The sequence below is a fragment of the Arachis ipaensis genome, chromosome B3, assembly GCF_059453495.1.
Source record: "Arachis ipaensis isolate K30076 ecotype BB chromosome B3, ASM5945349v1, whole genome shotgun sequence".
Classification (NCBI taxonomy): domain Eukaryota; kingdom Viridiplantae; phylum Streptophyta; class Magnoliopsida; order Fabales; family Fabaceae; genus Arachis; species Arachis ipaensis.
The window spans coordinates 11353636-11377352 of NC_142438.1; the positions used below are offsets into that span (position 1 = coordinate 11353636).

At 33.9% G+C, this 23717-nt stretch overlaps 3 protein-coding genes across 8 annotated transcripts; all 3 read left to right on the top strand.

The window, feature by feature from the left end:
• The first annotated feature begins 5732 nt into the window (after positions 1-5732).
• On the top strand, positions 5733-9067 carry LOC107629558 (porphobilinogen deaminase, chloroplastic). Its single transcript, XM_016332375.3, has 5 exons — positions 5733-5952; positions 6366-6771; positions 7977-8183; positions 8378-8555; positions 8683-9067. Exons 1-5 carry the CDS (start codon positions 5756-5758, stop codon positions 8793-8795), a joined length of 1101 nt encoding a protein of 366 aa, XP_016187861.2. The 5' UTR covers positions 5733-5755; the 3' UTR covers positions 8796-9067.
• A 1060-nt stretch (positions 9068-10127) lies between these two features.
• LOC107629557 (uncharacterized) lies at positions 10128-12446 on the top strand. Of its 2 annotated transcripts, none has more exons than XM_088509508.1 (2): positions 10128-10229; positions 10339-12446. In XM_088509508.1, the coding sequence occupies exon 2, from the start codon at positions 10382-10384 to the stop codon at positions 12257-12259; it is 1878 nt and encodes a 625-aa protein (XP_088365634.1). In that variant the 5' UTR covers positions 10128-10229; positions 10339-10381; the 3' UTR covers positions 12260-12446. The 2 variants fall into 2 exon arrangements, with proteins under 2 accessions (XP_088365634.1, XP_016187860.2); XM_016332374.3 differs by having other exon boundaries at positions 10138-10229; positions 10344-12446.
• Positions 12447-16096: 3650 nt separating this feature from the next.
• On the top strand, positions 16097-21262 carry LOC107629555 (uncharacterized). 5 transcript variants are annotated; one of them, XM_088509662.1, is made up of 11 exons: positions 16097-16204; positions 16610-17139; positions 17536-17672; positions 17768-17830; positions 17931-18017; positions 18117-18282; positions 18438-18627; positions 18796-19625; positions 19780-20400; positions 20478-20543; positions 20804-21262. In XM_088509662.1, the coding sequence occupies exons 2-11, from the start codon at positions 16639-16641 to the stop codon at positions 20912-20914; spliced, it is 2772 nt and encodes a 923-aa protein (XP_088365788.1). In that variant the 5' UTR covers positions 16097-16204; positions 16610-16638; the 3' UTR covers positions 20915-21262. The 5 variants fall into 5 exon arrangements, with proteins under 5 accessions (XP_088365788.1, XP_088365784.1, XP_088365787.1 ...); XM_088509658.1 differs by having other exon boundaries at positions 16129-16204; positions 17533-17672; positions 20739-21262; XM_088509661.1 differs by lacking the exon at positions 16097-16204 and having other exon boundaries at positions 16220-17139.
• The last annotated feature ends 2455 nt before the right edge of the window (positions 21263-23717 follow it).

A 23717-nucleotide genomic window follows, 5' to 3' on the forward strand; every position in this document is an offset into this window, starting at 1 on the left:
CAGCAAAAGCGTTTTCGCATTTCTCTGTCCATTCGAACTTCTTTGATTTTCGTAGTATGTTGAAGAAATGGTCCGATCTTGCTGCCATCGTTGGTAAGAATCTTGAGAGGGCGGCTAGTCTTCCTGTAAGTTGTTGTATCTCTTTGATTGTTGATGGCGATTTCATGTCCAAGATTGCCTTACACTTGTCAGGGTTCGCTTCTATGCCTCTGTGTGTTAACATAAACCCTAGGAATTTACCTCCTTGAACTCCAAATGCACATTTTTCTGGATTGAGCCGCATATTGTATTTCCGCAGTTGATTGAACACTTCTTTTAGGTCTCCAAGGTGTTCCTCTTCAGTGTTTGACTTGACCACCATGTCATCCACGTATACCTCCATGTTCCTTCCGATTTGTTTCTGGAAAACTTTGTCCATTAAACGCTGGTAGGTAGTGCCTGCGTTTTTGAGGCCAAATGGCATGACCTTGTAGCAAAAGTTCCCCTGGTCAGTTATGAAGGCTGTTTTTTCTTCGTCGGTGGGGTGCATGAGTATTTGATTATAGCCTAAATACGCGTCCATGAAGCTTAGTATTTGATAGCCGGAGGTGTTGTCTATGAGCTTATCAATGCTCGGCAAGGGATAAGAGTCTTTTGGGCATGCTCGGTTCAAGTCTGTGAAGTCCACACACATTTGCCATTTTCCCGAGTTCTTTTTTACCTTAACCACATTCGGCAGCCATGATGTGAATTGTATTTCCCGGATAAACCCGCACTTATCAGTTTTTGTGTTTCCTTTGTTGCTGCTTCTGTCCTTTCCTTTCCGAGCTGCCTTCTCTTCTGTTCTATTGGTCGGGCTTTAGGGTAGAGGGCCAGTTTATGACATATGACTTTCGGGTCTATCTCTGGCATGTCGGCCGGGGTCCAAGCGAACAGATCGGCATTTGTTTGGAGTAGATCTGTCATCTGCTGTTTGTATCATGCAGGTAGAGTAGAACCGATGTTAGTGCATTGGTTCTTGTCTTCTATCAGGCTTACCTTGTGCAGATAATAGGCTGGTGTTAGTCTTTGTTCATGATGGATCCGAGGATCTAATTCAGCGAGGTCTGGTATATCGCTGGCGTTGTACACTGAGTTTATCTTCCTTGTTGGTGCCTGCTGTACTTTGAGACCTGCGTTGTAGCACTCTTGCTTCTTTTTTGTCTGAGTGGATTGTTGCCATGGCTCCTTTTTCTGAACAAAACTTAACACACAAGTGAATAGTGGAGACTATGGCTCCAAAAGCGTTTAAAGATGGTCTTCCTAGAATGATATTATAGGGACTAAAACAGTCAACAATTAAATATTGAAGGTCTAAAGATTTTGAGTGAGGAGGTTCCCCTAAGGTCGTCCTCACCCATACATAACCTGTCACGGGGATTCTTTCCCCTGAGAATCTGACTAGCTCACTGAAGGATGGTTGTAACACTTTTTCGTTCAGTTGCATTTTCTTGAAGGTTGATAGAAACATGACGTCGGCGCTGCTTCGTTGGTCTAACAAGACTTTCCGAATTAGGAGGTCCCCTGTTGTTACCGATGACGACGGGGTCGTCGAGGTTAGGAGCTTTAGTGTCAAAGTCTTTGCTTGTGAACGTTATGTCCGGGATTCTTGGTGTAGGTACGTCAGAGGGCGTCTCGTCTTTTACTGCTAACATAATTCGGTAACTTCTTTTTTTGGCCGAGCTTGTTTCTCCACCACATGTGAAACCTCCTGAAATATAATTGATGACTTTCTTTGGTGGTTGACTATTCTGCCATTGAGATTTTTCGCCGTTTGTCTTCGGGTGTTCTACCTCGCTCGAGGTTGATGGATCTTTGTGAACTTGTCTGCCGATGTATTTGTCCAGTAATCCTTGTCTTGCCAGCCTTTCCAATGTGTCTTTAGCCACCACACATTCATCCATGGTGTGGCCAAACTTTTGGTGAAAGGTGCAGTATTTTGTTTTGTCAACATACCTTTGATTTTGGTACGTACCTGCTCTACTTGGCGGCTTTATTAGCTTGTTGTGGAGGATTTATTTGATTATGTCCTCCCTCTTGGTATTGAACTTGGTGTATGAGTCGTACTTCGGTCACAGTTTGAAGGATTTTTTAGGATCTCTGCTTTGGGATCTGTAGGGTCTGTCCTCTTCCTTCCTGAACGATGGTCTTTCACTTCTTCGAGTCTCACGCAACTCCTCTATCTCGATTTGATCGGTTGCTTTATCTCGGAACTCCTCCAATGTTTTCGGTTTTGCCACGGCAATGGCTTCCTGGAACTTCTCAGGTCGGAGGCCGCTCTTGATGGCATGCAATTGCACTTTCGGGTTAAGATCGGGGATCTCCATGGCTGCTGTCGTGAAACATGTCATCTAGTCCTTCAAGCTTTTGTGCTGCCCTTGCTTGATTGTGCTGAGGTAGTCTGAGTCTCTTACGTAAATCTTGGACGCTGCAAAATGATTGATGAACATCTTGGTGAACTCATCAAAGCTAGTTATGGACCCTGCAGGCAAATTAGAAAACCATAATAAGGCAGCTCCGTCTAAAAAAGTTGGAAAAGATCGGCATAACATGGGATCGGAGTCACTGTTGAAGAACATCATGGATTCAAATTTTGTGACATGGACTTTAGGATCTCCGATCCCCTTATACGGTGTTAGGGTCATAGGGAGCGTAAAATTCTTAGGCATTTTGAAGCTCATTATTTCTTCGGAAAACGGGTTGGTCCGTCGCCTTCCGTTTTTTGGGGGGTGTTTCCCCTGTCTTTGCGTTGGACTCTGATTGATGTTCTTCATACTAATCAGCGTTTATTTTTTTACTGTCGACCTTCCGATCTCCGTTGTTTTGCAGTGCTGCCAATAGCTCGGCCATCCGCTGGTTTTCTGCTAGGAGGGCCGCATTAGCGGTTATGAGGTCAGCGTTAGTTTGAGAGTGATGATGAGTTTCCGAGTGATCAGTTATGCTGCTCTTCCTGCAAAGAAAAAAGAGAGTGCACAGGGCGAACAGAGATAGTTAAAAATTAGGAATATGGGGTGCTGTGAAGATGAACTCTTCAGCCCTACGGTGGGCGCCAAATGTTCCTGCCAAGAGCCCGAGCCGAGGTTGAGGTCGGTAGTGGCTTCAAGAGGTTTGTTCGACTGTTCTTGCTGAGGATCGCGCCACCTATGCAAGCCTCGTCCGAGCAGTGCGGAGTACCTGCAAAAAGGACTCTGATGCTTAAGTTAGTCTCTGAGTAGGAAAGATACTCTATAAACAATTACTGTGTGTAGTCAGTAGTGGATGTGATGCATTTGGCCATCTTCATAGCGCTATTTATGGTTGGAGAGAGCTGTTTGTTGGTCCGAGATTCCTGGCCTCGTATCCGGACTGGAAGTCGGTTATCTCTCCTGGGATAAGTAACGTGGTTTTGACCTGGTATATTGCATTCAATTTTGTTAGACGAAGTCTTCGTGAAGCATAACGTGAATTTTTATTTTTGTATATTGGATTATGAGTGGTGAAGTCTTTAAAAATGATCTAAATTAGGTGTTAAACATTGTTGTGGGTATTTACAAAACGTCAGTGACGTTTTCTCTTTAAATAATTAAAATAATTTTTTTTACAAAACGTCAATGACGTTTTCTCATTTTATAACTAAAATAATTTTTTTTACAAAACGTCAGTGACGTTTTATTTTTTTATAATTAAAAAATATTTTTTTTTATAAAACATCGGTGACGTTTTGTCTTTTTATATTTAAAAAAATATTTTTTTTACAAAACGTCAGTGACGTTTTGTACTATTATCATAGCAGTGTAAAATATCAAAATGAACAAATATTATCGTATTTCACATTAAAATTATCCATATCTAAAAATTTTAACCGCATAACGTCGGCCGGTTTTTTAGATATAAATCATATATAATTGACTCAGTTCACAAACTTATAAACTTTGAATTTAACTCATTTCATTTATAAACTCAATTTTAAGTTTAAACTTAGTTCATCAATTCACAATTTTAATTTATCAAATTATTAACAAATTAAATTCAAACTGACTTATAAATTGGTTTAACTCACTTCTAACCTTATATATAACAAACGGACTTAGTTAAACTTGATTTGAAAATCGCTTGAGAGTCTAACTTTATTAAATTTAAGGGAAGTTCTACTGTAATGACACCAAAATGCCAGGTGATGACATCGATGTGGACACTTCTTACCACCGACACGTGTCTAGGAAGCATGTTATGTCTGCGTCAGTCTTACTGTTCCCTGCAGAGTGGGGCAGCGTTTACGGAAGATTATAGCAGCGGATTAAGCATGTTAATGATTTGTTAATGAAATGATAAAATCAGCCCAAATCGTTGTTTTTGTGGGGGCTGCTCCGTGGCTTTTTTTTCTGTGTGGGTTGTAAGAGTTGTAAGGTGGGTTAGGTCATTTATTTTTTGTCCAATTGAATCAGGAACTTCGAGAGAGTTAGCTTTGATCGAAAAATGGACAATAAAGTGAACACTCGTTGTGTGACAAAAATTGTAGGTTATAAAGACCAAGTATTGGAGGTAAATCATTTTTATGAAATGATAACAGTTAATTAGTTGTTATATTCTTATTGGATATTAATCATCTATATATCCCAATTTCTATAGTTATTTTTTTGGTGTCTTCCCAATTTCTATATAAGTAAATGGAAGTAACGTATTACTACTTTTTTTTTTTAAATTGAAATGCACTTAAATTCCAATAGGACAAACTGATTAACTTGTTCTTAAAAAAAATAAACAAATCGTAGCGACTGAAAATGGTTTGAAAATAAATGGAAATGTTTTGGAGTCTCTGGCTCTCTGCGATTGAAGCTTTTTTTAACCTGCATCTTAAGCCAACCACTGCAATGCGATTTAGAAACATAATAAAAATAGTAAAATTTTTATCTATTTTATAAGAATTAAAAAATAAAATACAAACTCCTCCATGATATGAGAGGAAAATAAATTTTCTTATTTTTTCCTCAATTACTATTATAAATATAATGTTTTATCACTTAACATTTTTATTCTTTTATTCCTAATTAAAAAATATACGACGGAAAATTATAAAAGTTGCTAAAATATTTTTAGTAATAAAAATAGAAATTTAACTAATATTAATTTAAATATAGAAAAAAAAGTAGACTTTGATCATTTAATATTTTTAAATTAAATTTTTATAGTGGTTTCTAAAATTCACGATTTTTATTATTTTAATTTTTTAAATTTTAAATTTATTATAATAGTTCTCAAGATTTAACCTGGATCTTTTTTAGTGTTGAGTCAACGAACAGAATGTTGAGTTAGTTCTGATTTGTCATGCTAGACACAATGCTAAATGATATTTGTTCATTTTGACATTCAAGCAAGACAAAAACAATATAGTTTTAGAAAATGAGAGATGATAAAATGATTTGCACATTATATAAACTTTTTTTTGTCTTTTCATTATTTTATATCTAAAGTAATAATTCAGAACTAGTTCAGCATTTTATTGGTAAATTTAGTTCTAAAAAAAATCTAAATCTAATATTTTCCAAAACTAAATTTAAAAATTAATATAATGAACTTTAAATTTAATAAACTAAAATACAAATTTAGTGGCATTTCTAATTTTTCAGAAATCAAAATAGTGACTAGTGAGAGAAAGAAGAGCTAAGATGATATCCAATTGGGATGAAATGTGGGACCAGCTACTTCTAAGCACCAATCACTCTTTTTCTATCTGCTTTTATATCATATCATTGCTTTCATGCATTGCATCACTTCACATTCTCTCTCTGACATGGAGACAATTCTTTCATCATCAGCGTTGGCGCTTCCATGTCTCAAAACATCTAAATGCCGCCGCACCGCCATGCTTCGCGTTAGGGCCTCTGTAGCCATTGACCAACACACTCACCAGACCACCTCCAACCTCGCACTCCTCAGAATTGGAACCAGAGGAAGGTACGCACTTGGATCTCCTTCCAACTATTGCTATATATCTGTTATCATTATGAAGACTCATTGACCATTAGGTGTTTGTGATTATGTCACAAAGGATAACATAATGTCCCCGTGCTGCTTTCTTCACTCAACACCACCATCCATCGAAAGAAAATTAATAGAAAGGAAAGATGAGATAGTGGACATTGTAGCTTTTAATTAAGTTGACTTTATGCTTTCAAGTTTAGACTTTTGGGGAATTTTGGGCTTGAAGATAAATCTGTCTCACCATGCTTTTTCTTTTGTTATGAAATACTTGTGTGTATTCTTTATCTGATTAGTACCATAGGCTTGCTAAATGACTATGCTTTTACATGTGTTGAATTTATATGTTTATTTGTGTTTTGTTTATAATTATGTTATGTTTAGAGCAGTCCACTGGCTCTAGCTCAGGCATATGAGACCAGAGACAAACTAATGTCATCACATCCGGAGCTAGCGGAAGAAGGAGCCATTCAGATTGTAGTAATTAAAACAACTGGTGACAAAATACTATCGCAACCGCTTGCAGACATAGGTGGGAAGGGCCTCTTTACCAAAGAAATAGATGAGGCACTGATAAACGGCGACATTGACATTGCTGTCCACTCAATGAAAGATGTTCCTACTTATTTACCTGATAAAACAATTTTGCCTTGCAACCTTCCACGCGAGGATGTAAGAGATGCATTTATATCATTGACTGCAAGTTCACTAGCCCATCTACCTGCTGGAAGTGTTGTTGGTACTGCTTCACTCAGACGAAAGTCGCAGATACTCCATAGATATCCATCTCTTAGTGTAAGTCGTCATGATCAAATCCTCAAGTATTTCTCATTGGCATTGGGGTCCCCCTGCACGGGCGGGCATTCTTTTATTTTCTCATAATTCTAACCAGAAAATTATGATTTCTCATGCATTTCCTTAGAGAGAGACTGGGCATTAGTATCACCAATTCATCATCACTGCTGTTTTCTTGTGATGTGGTGGCATTAAACTGAGAAGCATATATAGGAGGCATTCAATTTTTTTTATAAGAATTGATATTTTGATTATAGCCAAAGGGTAGATTTTGTTGAACTGCAATGAATCTGGGGTTAGATGATATCGAGCTTAAAAATCATACTGTGTAAGGGTGAAACTATCAAGGGAAATTAAGAGAGAGAAGTGTGATGTGTATTTCACGTAAATGAACCAAAATCAGTCTCGATTACAAGTATAGACTAAGCAATATAGTGAAGAAAGCAATTAAACAAGGAAACAGCAAAAGAAGGAAGATATGCAAGGTAGAGGAAGAATGAGGCTTCAAGTACTCTGCTGCCAGAACATATACCTGGAGAATTATGAAAATAGAGGAGAAGAATGAGAAAAGGAAATGAGAGAAAGGAATGAGAATTTCAGAGAAGAAGAATGTCAGGGAAAAGGTATGTACCAGAATCTGCTAACTAACGTAGCCTTCCAGTCTCCTATTAGTAGCTCTCTCCCTAGCACTTCTCTTTGGCCCCACAATTTGCTGATCACACGCCAGCTGTCCATATTGTGTAACTAACTCCTTTTCTAATGATGCATGGCCAGCCTCTTTGTCCCCTTTCGCTTTTCTGTCCCAAACACTACTATGGGACGAATACAAAATTAGGGACTGTTGGAACATACTGTAGTTATTTTCTTATATAGACGGCGTCAATTTTCTGATCGAAACATGTCACGGAATCATAGGTAGAATGTTTCCACTAAGCATATATTGGTTTTTCGCCTTAAATGGCTGCTGGTTTAGTAGTCTACAATGTCATGGTTGAGAGTCTTAATGGCCATTCATTGTCTCTTCTTAAGTATCTGCGGCAATTTCCTATGTCTTCCACATGTATGGATGCCGTGGTGTTTATGGCATTCCTTTTTCTGTTTCGTATCATATAATTGTTTTTTTTGTTGGTTCATTTGTTGTCAGTTCTCTAGACCACTGATTGATTCTTCTTGTTTCTAATTTACATGTAATTTTTTTGTCTCAGGTTCAGGAAAACTTCCGCGGCAATGTCCAAACAAGGCTGAGAAAACTCAGTGAGGGTGTTGTCCAAGCTACACTATTGGCAGTAGCTGGACTCAAACGATTAAATATGACAGAAAATGTGACTTCAACCCTATCAATTGATGACATGCTTCCAGCAGTTGCCCAAGGCGCAATTGGAATAGCCTGTAGAAGTGACGATGACAAAATGGTGAGTGTTTCATTATATTGAATGCTCTGTCCACTCATCAAACTTGTCAAAAAATGTTTTGTTCTTTTATAAATACATGTTATCATCTATCAAGCAACATTAAGCCATAAGATCATGGAAGTTTTGTACTTGATGCAATTGCAGATTTACTAATTTTAAGTCTCCCTATATTTTCAATTTTCTGGCTGATGTAGGCCGAATACCTTGCTTCGCTGAATCACGAAGAAACAAGGCTAGCAGTTTCATGTGAAAGAGCCTTCCTTGAGACTCTAGATGGATCTTGCCGCACTCCTATAGCAGGTTATGCTTGCAGAAACGAAGATGGAAATTGCTTGTTTAGAGGACTAGTTGCTTCACCAGATGGAACCCGTGGTATGAACATCACTATAAGATTTACATAATTTGACTTCATCTAGTCACTATAACCTTGGAAAGTTGTCAAATGGCAATTACCATTCATGAAGGTTGCTCATAATTCTGAATACTTTTTTTTTTGCAGTGCTTGAAACATCAAGGATTGGTGCATATGCTGTTGAAGATATGATGAAGATGGGTAAGGATGCTGGGGAGGAGCTTCTTTCTAGAGCTGGACCTGGCTTTTTCAGTAGTTAGATATCTATGTTAACAGGGTTATAGGGTGTGTAGGTAAGATAGGTTGCATTGGCCAGCCTTTTCTCTAAGGTGGCTTCATCCAAGGTTTAAGGTTATTTATTTGACCCGTTGTCCCGTTTAGTTGTAAAGATTTGAGAAGTGAGCCTCTAACGAGGGTCGTGTTGTGACTTGTGTCTTGTGTATTTTCACGAGATTGGGAAAAGCCAAATTTTGTAGTGAGGATTGTGTGGAAGCAAGAATATAAAATATTACAATTACAATAATTTCTAAAATATGATATTGTCATTTTTATTTTGATAATATTATTTTTTTTTTGCTATAAATTTATACAAAATATCATATAATAAAATTATGTGAAAAATAACATTATAAAAAATAAGAATGACATTATCATTTTTTTAATTTCTATTCCAAGATAAATAGAAGTTGATGAGAAATTATATTTTTGTAGATATTCCTAAACATCTTAATTATTATATTAAATAAAGGAAAAAAATGATATACGATTAACAAATGTCTTTACTAATATCAATGTCTAATCCTTAAAAAAATCTACTTTTTATTTATTTAAGTTGCCAAAACCAAAATGATTTTCACTCGCATTTATAAGATCAAAGTAATTAAATACACATTAAAATATGATAAAAATTCAAATAGCTGAGAATATTTAATTTAACAAATTTGATTAAATTTTCGGCTTAACAAATCTTGAGTTTTTGTGCTTGTTTGGATGTTATTAAGTGCTTATTAACACTATTAAATCGATAAAAAAATATTTTTTATTTGTTAGTATATTTGGTAAATTTTTAATAATAAAAATAAAAACACTTGAAAAATAAAAAAAACATCTTTTTTAAGAAGTTATAACTTATTTCTTTTTTTTAAGATTTTTTCTAAAAAAAATATTTTTCACGTAATAAATAAATAAAATTTTATTTTATTTTATTTTATTCAAATATAATTAATAAATAAAAAATCCTTTCACATGATATATTCAAAAATAAAATCACTTTTATTTTTGTAAAAGTTCTTTAAAAAAAAGATTATTATAAAAAAGATCTTTTTTATATTAGAAATAAAAATACTAGAAAAATAAAAAATATATTTTAAAAAAAAATTATAATTTACATTTTTTTAAAAAATATTTTTTACATAATAAATAAACAAAAAATAATTTTATCTTATTTTATCCAAATAATTGATAAATAAATTTTTTTATATAAAATATCTATATATAAAATCTCTTTTATTTTTTTTTAAAAAAATTATTACAAAAATATTTTCTGAAAAAGTCGTCCAAACAACCCTTTATATGTAAAATTTGGAAGTGACACTTGGACGCTAGATTGATCCATAACCATCCCGTTCTGTTGCTGAATTTTCCCCTTTCCTCTTCCTTCTCCGCGTGCAGATTCCTCCGGTCTTCCTCTCACAGTAAGTCTCTCTTGGCCACTGACATTGAACTCTTCATTGGTTTTCTATTTTGCTTATACCCTTTTGCCCAAAGATTCCATCTTTGTTAACTGTTTTCCCAAAATCGCAGTGCAGTTCTGTGGGGGAGAAACTTTGTCGTTTTGGAACAGCCAATGGCGATTGCGTTCTTGTGGCTCTGGAACCTGCAAAACCTCTGGCCTTTCTCTGCATTAAGGACCAACGACCTTCGAGATTCGAAGAAATTGGTAAGCAAGCTCTCTGTACCTGAGCACACAAAGCAATTCGTTTTCGCGTTCCGTGATCCCAAAACCCAAACCCTAGTTTATGTTCTTTCGGCGTTGAACTTATCTAAGCTATCGGCAATTGACGCACAGTCCCTTATTAGGGAAATTAGGCCTGATGCTGTTGTTGTTCAAGGGGGTCGTTCCTCTTTTCCTGAGATTCTTGAATCTGAGGGAGATGTTGAGGTTGACAAGGCACTCCCTACTTCACCGTTTGCGGTAATCAAACAGTGTTTTGTTGAAAAGATTGGTAAGGAACAATATGAGAGTGTCGCAGGGAATTTTGTGATGAAGGAAATCTTTGGGACCAGTTTTCATGGCCACTTATTGGCCGCCAAGAAGGCGGCGGACGACGTAGGTTCGGCATTTGTTGTGATCGAGTCGGGATTAGGTAGCTCTATTGATAATTCTAATAACGGTGGTGGTGTTGATGCTGGAAGCCATTTTAATGGTTTTGTTAGCAGTTTGGTTCCTCAACAACCAGGTGTTGTTACTCTAGCTCCAATTACTTTGAATAGGTTTTCTCTGAGTAATGATGCCAAGGCGCAGATGGCAAAGGTTTTATCGGTTGTTATGGATCCACCATTACTTAGGACCTCTGGTTCCAATTCAGAGGTTGGTTCAGGGGAAATTCAGGCAAGTAGTAGTTATGAGGTCCCGGCCTTTGCCAGGTCTATCTATCCATTACTTGAAGACTTGCATAATATATTTGACAACATTCCATCAATTGGGAGGGCGTTAGCACATGCGCAAAAGATGCTATTGGATGTAAACAGAGGTGAGGCTCTTGACGCAAGAACTCTTTCCGAGGTTCATAGATTTAGAATGGCAGTTGAGGGGGTTAGAGCATCTCTAAATAAGAGCGGTTTGGCTCCAACTAACAGCAAAGTCGATCCCAAATCTCAAAAGATTGATTTCTCAGAGCTTTCAGTTGACGAGAAGTCGGATGTGCTCTTTGCACATGCTATCCGTAGTCAGGCTGATAAGTTTAAGACCATTGTTGCAGTAGTAGATGCTGGCTCCTTAGGAGGTCTTAGGAAGCATTGGGATACTCCTCTTCCCGATGAAGTCAAAGAGCTGGTTGGAGATCTAACAATAAATTCTGGAGTTGAACGGGTGGCTCTGAATTATAGCAACAAGAAACGCTTGTTACCAGAGAATCCTATGATGGCAGTAGGGGCAGGAGCAACAGCTGTTTTAGGTGCTTCATCCTTGACCAAAGTAGTTCCTGCATCAACTCTCATGAAGGTTGCTACCTTCAAAGTTCCGGCTTCAATCAAAGTCGTTGTCAGTTATACACACAAGGCTCTGGGTTTTTCCCTGGGCCCATCTAAAGTTGTTGCATCTTCCGGTGCTAAAACTTCCAGTATCATGAAGGCAGCTGGATCTGCCGAGAAGATTCGAGCTATTGCTCACGGCGTTATAGCTTCGGCTGAAAGAACCAGTATCTCGGTTATGAGAACGGCCTTCTTTGAAATAATGAGAAAGCGAAAGATACAGCCTGTTGGGTTTTTGCCTTGGGCTACATTCGTAGGGAGCATTGGAGCATGTTCAGGCTTACTTATGTGTGGGGATGGGATCGAGTGCGCTGTTGAATCTGTCCCCGCAGCACACTCAATTGCTAGTTTGGGTCGTGGGATTCAACATTTACGCGAAGCATCAAAAGCAGTGATGCTAGCAGAAGGAACCAGAATCCAAAATTCAGTTGAAGCTCTAATAAACAGAATAAAGAAGACAACGGATCGATAGAGAGGGAGTGTACATATATTTTGTTCTGAAATTTTGATTGTTCAGGAAATTGTTATGTACATATATTTTGTTCTTAGGCAGATTAGTTCTATATGAAGCATACAAATAGCAACACAGGACTTTGTTTAACCCCCTAACTACTGTTGGCTTAAGGTTGAAGGAAATTTATTAGCATCTTTGTTCACAATAGTAACTCTTTGCACATTATGTGATTCACATGTCATTTACATAAATTGTGAAAGAGAAATGATATGGTGATTCACATTCATTCATACTTTAATTCATACAAAAGAAAACAATAAATTACAAGGTGGTGTATTATATTTCTTAGTTTGTCTATGTCATTTTGTCCTTTTTTAATGAGTTAAAGCATAAATTTAAATGAGTATGGTGAGTCTTCTATGGTTGATACTTCTGTGAATACATCTTCTTATAAAAATGATATTATGAACTGTTAGATTATTTGAGATGACATATATGACTAAATCATCCAATGATTCGCAATATTATCTTCACATAAAAACGTCTTAATGGAAGTAGCCGCCTTCACAAAATTGACTAAGTTGATATCTTAGTTTTCGGATTCAAGTTGTTTTGACGAATCAGGGTGGCATTTAACTTAGTTTCTAGAAATTTCCGATCGTTAAAATTCTTAACCATGATATGGTCATACGGATAAAGCTTTACTCTTGTTAGTTACTGTTACCTCCATTTCTACCAAAACAATTTTCTTTTCTTGGTTGATGATGTATCAAAAGGAAGAATTCTCAGCCAATGGACGTGGCTGACCTTTATATCCCATTATGCAAAAGAATCAGGAGAATCTCTTGAAAACAATTATCAAAAGAAGTAGGGTCTATTAAGAACTTAATAATACTATAAATAAACCCCACTTTTGGTTTGGTGAAATTTAATTGGTCTTGTTGCAACTTTCATAGAAACTCACAATTTCCATAATAAATGATAAACAACTAGATGTATCTCACGTGGCATAGAACAACAGCTTCATATAAAGAAGCCTATGATCATGATGAACAATTTGCACGTTCTCTTCATGTATAAGGAAAAGGAGTGGTGGTCTACTATGATATCATGCGGGGCCATAAATTTATGAAACAAGTATAATTTTATATGTTTGACTTACATTTTGTGTATTTTTAGATTAATATGTACAGATATATTATTAATCTAATCTAATAATGAAATATAACCGTGACAAATAAGTGCGAACTTGGTGTCGCTCAAACTTTTTTTTAACTTAGTGTCGTGCAAGTTATGCACAATGTGATAGTAGAAACACATTATATACGCAACATTTGATATCAACTAACTATTGATTGTGACATAACTAGTTTCTTAAACTGCAACTAGTCTCTCGGTACTATTGTTATTTCTAATTATGATATGAGCTGACATTTTATCGCATTAGAAAGAGTTGGTGTACAATTGCATAAAGATGTGGCTAAATCCAGCATTATAGCTGCTATTACAGTTAAATTATGGACCACAATTTAAAACTAATCTATAAGAAGACTATAACTTAAAAATAAGTGCAACTAGCCGGCTCAACCTCTTTTCTTTTTAGATAGAGTGTGTTGTTTAAGTATTACTTTGTTATTCAGATTTCATTTCTAGGAGAATTAAATATACCCAGAAAGAAGGTGGGAATTGAAATTCAAATGATGGTATTTTGATTCCTTGCAATCAAATTTGTTTGGGAATAGTTTTTCAAACTTTGAATTAAATATGGAAATATGATATTCTTATTTTAAAATTTTTAGAAATTATTTATAATTACTCGAACCACACACACTCATAAAATAATTAAAATAGTAAATTCAAAGGGAATTTACGATGTTATGGATTGAGATGTTAATGGAATAAAATGGATCGAGTCACATTGAGAATTACCTTATTTCTCATTTTTAAATTCTTTTTTTTTTTGTTTCTATTTTGATATCATGAGAATTAAAATATTATATATTTTTATTTTTCGTCTTTGTAGAATTGTAGTTCATGGGATTTTTGGTATATATATATATATATATATATATATATATATATATATATTCTGCCTAGCCTTGATTTTGTAGGTGAAGTCTAGAGTTTGATATTTTGTATTTTTGATATTCTACTCCTTATATTTATGGTTTATTCTTTCCGCTTATCAAGTTTTCACATTTTTGAGTGTGTTGCGCTTTTCTTTTTATGGTTTTACTTCAACTTTCTTTCTAAGGCTCCTATTTACGAATTCTTTCAACTATATTTAGGTATATATACATTTTTTATTTTTAGAGATCGTAATATCTTACCACTTCTGCCTATATATAAAAAAATAAAAAATACAATACATTGATACAATATACAATTTAATTAGATTTATTTATATATGATATATAAAATGTTAAAAAATCTTATTAAGAATTATACTTAAGAATAATTTAAACATTTTATATATTTCAAGAATCTCGCATAATAAAACTGATATTTCAATCATATTTCATGACAAAATAGAAATGTGAATACAAATCGTCACTGATTAATAAAATTATAAATAATAGATCAAGCTCTTTTAAAATATAAAAATCGATTAAATAAAAAAAAGTAAGAATTTAATCAACTTTAAATTAGAAGTTTAAATTTAATGTTAATTTGTTACTTTATTATTTTACAAAACTTGTGGCTTTAGAAAATGTGTGAGAAATTATTTATCACCGCTAGTACATGCCTACCACTTCTGATTTCTGAATGGTGATGCATTCCATGTCCCTTTCATCTTTAAAGAAAATTAATGGTATCTGAGCTAAGCCATCTAACTCAGTACCTCTCACTTTCACAAACCCCATTTGATATGAAATTTGCATTTTCCATTATTTAGTGAAGTCAATATTTTGGTAGAATTATATTGAGGTTCATAATTTCGTAGGCTTCTTGTTATGGTGATCCAAGTTCCAATGGAACCCATACATTCTTCCCAAGTAGTTGTAGCATCATGATCAAAGTCATGCAAAGAATCTTGACTGTTGCCAAATAAGTCGTCAGAGTTTGGTAGATTAAACATATAATCACCATTTTTTATTTACAAATATAAATAAAGTAGATGGAGTTGGTTAAGCTAAGATGTGAAACTCACTAAGTGAATTAACCGCTTATTATAGGTCAAAGTTATTAACGAATAAACAAAAAGTATAATTTTATTTTTCTCAATTATTCAATTATTATATAAGAATATGTATTTTATATTTATAAAAAATTAATTATAATATTATAAAAAATATTTGATTATTCTATCATGAAAGATTTAATTATTATACTATAAAATATTTGATTATTTGAGTGAATAATTATTTTGTTAAAAGAATATATAAAATAGTGGTTAATTTTTTTGGATATTGGATAAAAATTGGTGTAATCCTTTAATATTGGAAGTTATGATGTTTTACAAAATTCTGGGCTATAGATTTTGCAGAGTGCGAATTGCCAAATCAATTTATTTTAAATTTATAAAGACAATATATAGACTGCGTATTGTAAATACACAGTTTGCGTATTGTCAGTACAATACGTGTTTTGCGTATTGTGTTTGCCCAGAACAGCGCTCCATAACTCTGTAAAACTCTATTTTTTGTAACATTAACGTAAAACTCACTTCTCTCTTCCATATTAAAATAAAAAATCCTAAAATAATATGTATAAATATATGAATTTAATTTTGATATACTGATAATGTAATTATTTTTACTGGTACGATATTACATAATTTGATACAGGTGTATAATTGATATTACCATTGCATCAAAACTAAATTATATATATATACAATAATTTTTTAGAACAACATCTAATATAAAAGAGTGATATTATGAGCCAGAAAAGATTGAAGGGTCAAGAAAACCAACCAAGAAAGGTGATGGAGAAAGAAGACATCTGCACCTGATTGCAAAGGTTTTTTGTACTTGCATACTTGTACTTATAATCCAAAAAATAGTATCTGATACTAACTTCTACTTGATGTTTCTTCATGGAGCCCCACAAACCTACCCTTCTCTTCATCACTTCACAACCCCAATCTCTTATTCACAACTCAAATTATGAGTTCTTCTCCTTAGATTAGATGGCATGACAAAACAACAGAATTTTCTTTTATCAGGTATTAGAAGTCTTTGAGCAGATAGATGATCAGAGACTTTAACATCCATGGCCCCATATGGGGTAGTAGATTATGGTAGATACCTTACCCCATATGGTACAAACTATACAAACCAATAACCAAACAAGTCCAAAGAATTTTTTTATGACTTTCTATTTTCATTTGAGATTTGCTTTATTTCTTTCTCTCTTTTTTATCAGGATCCCTATTTTATTATTATTATGCCACCATGTCAGTGTTTCATATAATATATGGCATCTGGATACTCTTCTCTGAAAGGTGCTGTATAGTTGAGGTTACTGCTTCATGCTGCCCTTATTATCAATTCTTCAAACAAAGCAATAAGAGATTTGTGCAGAAAACTGATAGGTTTTGGAAGTTCAATGAACAAGCTGATAGATGGGTTGAAGTTGTGTTTCCTTATGATGATCATCTGGTATCTGAATTCAGCAACAAAGAAGGAGGATTGAATGAAGAACAGCATGAATTGTTTGATGCTAAGCCCTTGGATGTGGTTTTGCCACTGAGGAAGAGAATTTCATTGACCAGAATGTCAGATACATCTATTTGGGTCACTGGGGAAAGTGGTTCTATATATGAGAGGTTTTGGAATGGACTTGAATGGGTTATTGCCCCTCATGACTTGCCAATAGCATCCGGCCGCGCAACCGCGGTATTCATCATCAATCACATAATTCTTGCTGCTTCTGAAGCAGGAAATCTCTATCAGGTTACACCTTATAAGTATCATTAGTTTGTAAGGCCGTGTTTGGATATTGTCTCAGGACAGAAATACAGATATGTTGAGGGACAAAAACCTATTTAGACTAAAAGGATAGACTTAAATATCTTTGTCCTAAGACATAAGGACAGTGGGGACATATTTTATCCGTCTTTGTTATCTCAGTATCTCTGTATTTTACGTCCGGGGACAGTTATCAAATGTTCATTGTTTGTTTTGGATTCATATCTCACAATTACATGCATATATAGCTTAGCAAGTATTTAATTCAAGGACACTAGTATGATTTGATTTTGCACTTTAAATTGGTGTTATGTTAGTTGTTGGAACTGCAACAGTGCCTATTGCCTCTTGAGTTAACAGATTATATTTTGGTTTTAGCAGATGCATGTGCAATTTGGTGAAACCTCACAAACAGTTTGGTTGGATGTCACACCTACACTCAATCAAATCACAAATAATGATTCAAAGAAAAATCCTTTGGTGTTAATAAAGTCTGGAATTGTGTCACATGATAGGCAGTGAGTAAAGATAATAATACCTTTTTTGTTCTTAGATTGATTTAACAATGTATAATTCAAGCGTATGCTGAATTTAGTTTTTGTTGTTGGGACAGGAGAATTTATTTCTGCACAAGGAATGGAACACTGTTAGAACTTCTTGGGGTTGAGCCTCTAAGGTAAAACTCAAGTTTTGGAGCAAATATATTAGTGTTAAAGAAGTTAATCGTCTGCAAATATTATTAAGTTCGCTTCTATTCCGCGACATATATAGAGCAGATGGACAAATCATGGCCAACCAGCTGGAGCAAATGTAGCAGCAATAGCTGAAGTTGCTTCTGTAAGAGAAGTAGTGTATACCATAAGGTGAAGTTAAGATGTGGTGTTCTTTTTTTAAGGTGCAAATTGCCATGCTAATTCTATAAAGTATTAAATATCATTGTTCACCTTGTTGTGTTAATGTAGTTCTGCTGGAGATCTTTATGAATATGATGAAAAATCAAAACCATCATGGAAGAAGCACATATGGAAAGAAAGGACAGCACAATTCGTGCCTTTAGTACCATCTAAAGGGTGCACTCTAAGTGGACTGAGTGGTGATTATTCTGAATCTCTGTTTCTTCTAAACAAGGTACTTTTAGTTAGTTCACTAGAATTTCATTAAGTTCCAATTGGATTTTGAGATGGACAACTTGGAAAAATGTTGAATTTCAACTTCGCTCCCTCGAATTGAATTCTATCTGCCATGGACAGCATATTCTAAAAATGTCTGATAATTGTATATAGGAGGGTGATTTGGTAGAGAGGAGACTGCATCAGAGGAAGTGGAAATGGATGGTCCATGGAAGTCCACCACATCAAAATTTGACATCCATTACGCCGGCTCTACATGACGAATCAAGTGAAACTTTCTTTTCCTTGTTCTTCACTGGTGCAGCTGGATCAGTCTTTGAATATCAAATGCCAAAACAATTAGGTTAGTCATCCAGTTATGCTACAAATTATTTAACTTAATGCATATGAACTTCAAAACTTTAGCATAATATCTTCTAATGAATCAAATCATTCATGTATTAACCAGAGAGGTTTCAACCTGAATACTACTTTCTAGACACTAAATTCTCACATGAACACACATGCACAGGTACAACTAATCGATTTCCAGGAACTTGGGAAAATCATCAGCACCCTTTACATGCTAAAGTAGCAAGAGGTATAATTGGCTTGCCATTACAAGCTGGCAGGATACTGTTTCCACTAGATGATGGTAGACTTGCAGAATTACATCTATTAGGACTAGGCGGCGAAAGTTCAGGACCGGCTTTACCACAAAACTTTAGAAGGAAAGCATCAACTAAATATGTTTGGTCGATATTAGATGTTCCAGAGAGCGAAGGATGGAATGCAGAATATTGCACAGAAGAACGCGGCCCCAGAAATTGCCTTGCAGGACTAAAAGATGAGTCAATGGATTCTGGAACAAGTTCAGTAACAGGTAGGAGAAAGCAAAGCCAGACACAGAATTACTACTTATCGCTCGGCACTTCATTAGGCGAAGCGACTAAATCTACAGAAGATTATAATCTCCCTGATGGCTGGACTAGTAGTAACTTCCGGCTTCGATTGATGTATGAAGGAAAGTCATTTTTCTTCATAACAAATGATGGATTAGTGTTTGAACACATTTGTATTGAGAATGTTTGGGTGTGGCTGAAGCATGAGAGTTCTACAGCTATAGAAGGTATAGTGGGAAACTATAATGGAAGCTTGTTCATGGTTGATACATTTGGGAGTGTGCTTCTTAGAGAATGGCATGAAAATGAGATAGCATGGAGGAATTGTAGTGCTATGAGGAAAGGAAAGAGTGTTATTGGAGGCCAACCATGGGATAGATTTCCAGCTAAATCAAGGAAGGTTACAACAGAAGATGCACTCTTCTTTGTGAGTAAAAATGGAAGATTACTGCAGTTCATGGTAGGTTAACAGTAGTTAATAAAAGAATTATGCACTTTGAGTAGTTAATAACTCCTTTCCCTTAAGTTTTTCACTTTGTAATTCTAATTAATTCTAATGAAATCAATTAAATACTCATATTCATGATCAACTTCGTATCTTTCATTATACACAGGTTTTCATGAGGAAGTTTAAATGGAAAGATTGCAAACATCCTCCAAATGCTAAAGTTGCATGCATTGTAGACCAGGAATTGTTCAGGGAAAACATAGTATTTGTCACAGGAAGAAACGGTCGCCTATATCAGTATAACAAAGTGACTGATTTGTGGCATGAGCATTACCAATCTCAGCATTTGATTCTATCACAGTTTCCTGGAACAGTTATTAGACCATCACAGAAATCGCTCTCAGGCTCACTTTTCATGCTTTCAGTAGAAGGTGGCCTTGTTGAGTACCAATGGAATGCAGGGAGTGGATGGAACTGGATAGAACATGGAACACCCGATAAAGGCGCAAAACTAATTGGTTCAACTGGTCCTAGCTTTGAGGGTACTCAACTACTTTTGATTGGTTCAGATGGAAAAGTGTACCTGAGATACATGGACAAAAATGGTGCATGGAAGTGGAAGGACTTTGGTTTCCCTTCAATGGGAAGTGAAATGGTTGAGGCGAATCGACCAAGACAAAGTGGACTCAATGATGGAAAGGTAGTTTGCAATGATGAATATTCTATGCATGGCTTGAAGAAAGATCAGAACAACCTTTCTGATCAAATGTCTAAATGTGATCCTAAGGTAAAGTATAATCTACATTTACTGATTGAACAAAAAAACATAGATAGAGCATTGATTTTGAGTCTGATTTAACACAGGTTTCATCTACAAGACCAATTCCATTTTCTGAAGGTTCTGTTATATTTGAGCTCAGAGATGGCAGGGTAAGAAACTTTTATCTCATGAAAAATTACAGTATAATCACCTTATTCATTATGTATAAAGCAACAAGCAAATGCTTATTAGAAATGGCTAGTTTTCTATTTCAATGCTTATTATGAAAATTTATACCAATGCTGAATTAGAAATTCACTCTCTCCGTTTCCTTTTATCTGTTACTGTGACTATAACAATGACAGATAAAAGAAAACGAAGGGAGTTCATTTAATATATGGCTGACGAGTGACGACACGACTAATGGCAGTTGGCAGAACTACAGCTTGTGGAGGAGACAGAATGGGTTTGGTCAAGGACCATTGGAACTCCAGCCAGTTCATGCTTAGAAAATTATTGGATCACTGTAGCATCCTCATAATATTGAAAGAAAAAGGTGAAAGTTATGCTAACAAATATGAAAGAAATAGTGAGTAGTGACAACTATTATGCTAACAAAAATGGTGAAAGAAAAGGTACTAGTTAGCAACACTTGAAGATGAAGTAGCTATTTCCTTTAAGAGGCTGAATAGGTAGTGTTAGTATTTGAGGTACAATACAAAGCCCTGTGGAGATGAGCTATGATAGCTTACTTGTAAGTTGTAACATAGATGTAAAAGGAAAATAATAATATATATTTGTACAGCCAAAATAGTACATTGAATAAGAGCATGCACAAAACAATCCTTTCATTGTATATAATCTATTAATGCTACAAAGAAATTCTCTATTTTAACTGTCTCATTTTAAACTCTCTTTAGGTAGAGTATTACCATTAAAAATTTTCAAAAATATAAAAGAATGAAATTTTGTATAAATTTAAATTATAAAAAGGTAAAATATATTTTGTATAAAGAAATTTGATTACTCTGCTATAAAATTTGTTATTCTATTATGTTATATTTGATTATTCTAATGATAAATTATTTTATGAAAAAATTATATATAATAAATAATTATGATAGGTGTACATTAAAATTATTTATTAAAATTAGTTATTAATATATATAAAATATATATTAAAAATAAGTTAAATTATAATATATTTATATATAAAATATTTTTATATAATAAAATATATACCATTACAAAATGTATTAATGATTGACTTTTATTGTTAATAAAGATAAGTGAATTAGTTATTTCTGTTGGTTAAGTGTATCAAAACAAAATGGTAGATTGCTACTATTATTTTAGTAAAAGATATAGATATGCATGACTTCTTTCACAATATGGGTGGCTCATTTTTTAATGTTGGGAGGTTTATGTTATCAAGAGAGATTATATTTAATGAGGTTTAAAAATAATGTTCGTTTGTGTATATAAATAGAGTAATGTAGTTTGAGACAAGTGACATACACAGTATTAATATAAAACACTTTTTTTTCTATATAGATAATAGATATACACTACAACTATACAATATATAATATTAGTGAATATATATGAATCATCTCAGTTATATTGAAATAATAATATTAGTGAATATTAATAGTAGAGTTCTTTATTTATATTTAATTATTTTAAATTTATTTTATTTTTCTTATTTATTTATTTTACAACACGTTATTAACACGACACTCTGCTTAAAATTTAGGAAGACTCAAGTAATAAATTTTTATTATGTTAAAGTTCTCTCATTTGAATTTAATGATCTTGATATATCTAGAAACAACTACTTATCATGGATATTAGATGTTGAAATTCATCTTAGAGATACCATTAAGGCTGAAAATAAAATATCCTAAAAGGATAAAGCCAAAGCCATGATCTTCCTTCGTCGTCATCTTGACGAATGATTGAAAAACGAATATCTCATACTAAAAGATCCTGCAGATTTGTGAAAGAACCTTAAAGAAATGTATAATCATCAAAAGACAATAATATTTCCTCAAACCCGATATGAGTGGGCACACTTGCGTCTACAGAATTTTAAATCCATGAATAAATACAATTCAACAATGTTATGAATTACCTTACGAATGAAATTATATGGGAAAAAGATAACTGATAATGACATGTTAGAAAAAACTTTATGGACCTTCTATGTCTCGAATGTGCTCCTGCAGCAGCAGTATCTAGAAAAAGAATTTAAAATATATTTTGAGTTAATTTCTTGTCTTATTGCTTAATAAAACAATGAATTACTTTTAAAAATAATGAAGCGCGCCTAGCTGGCGCCACCCCATTTTTTGAAGCAAATGCGGCAAATTATAACCCCAGAAGAGGTTGGCAAGGCTTTAGTAATAAGAAAATTATGGAATAAAGAAAAATTATTTTCACAAGAAAGGATCTCACCAGAAATAGGATAAAAAAATAAAAGACAAAATAAATCAATAGAAGATAAATGTTTCTGTTGTAGTGAAAAGTGCCATTAGTCACGTACCTGTCGTATCCCAAGGTACTTAGTTGATCTTTATCAAGCATCCTTGAAAAAGAATGACAAAGAAAATGAGACAAATTTTGTTTCAAATGATGTTGCTGAAATTTATACCACTCATTATGAAGTATCTGATTTTTTTGAGGTTCTTGAAGGAAATATTGGTCATTTAATTAATGATGGAAAAGTTTAATATTTGGATTCGTTAAGTACCGATGTTAATAAATAATGTAAAAAATTTTTTATTAAGTTTTATCTCCTATGCATTTAAATTTCAAGTATGATGTATATAAATAATATTTAATAAAATATTATTGTGTTATTGTTTATGTTTAAGAATTTTAAAATCACTAAATATGTCAAGTTTAATAATAATAATAGTCATATTTTTAGTATATGTTACTATTTTTATACACAGTGACAAACAGCCCCAATCAGAAATATAAGTTTACTGTGCATGTACTTTTACTTATTTTATGTTATGATCTTATTATTATTATTATTATTTGTCTTTGAAGAAAATGACAAGAATATATAATGAAGATATTTACCTTACAAATTACAAATAGTGCAAGTTCGTATACCATTCTCAAAAGTAATATATATTTTACTCATTTTGTACCAAAAGAAGAATGTGTTAATATAATTATTGGCTCAGGCAATGTGATAGAAGGCTCTGGAAGAATTATAATTTTGTTTTCTGGAAAAACATAATTCTTAATAAATAATGCAGTATTGTCTACTAAGTCTCTAAAGAACTTGTTGAGTTTTAAAGATATTCGCCAAAATGGATATCATATTAAAA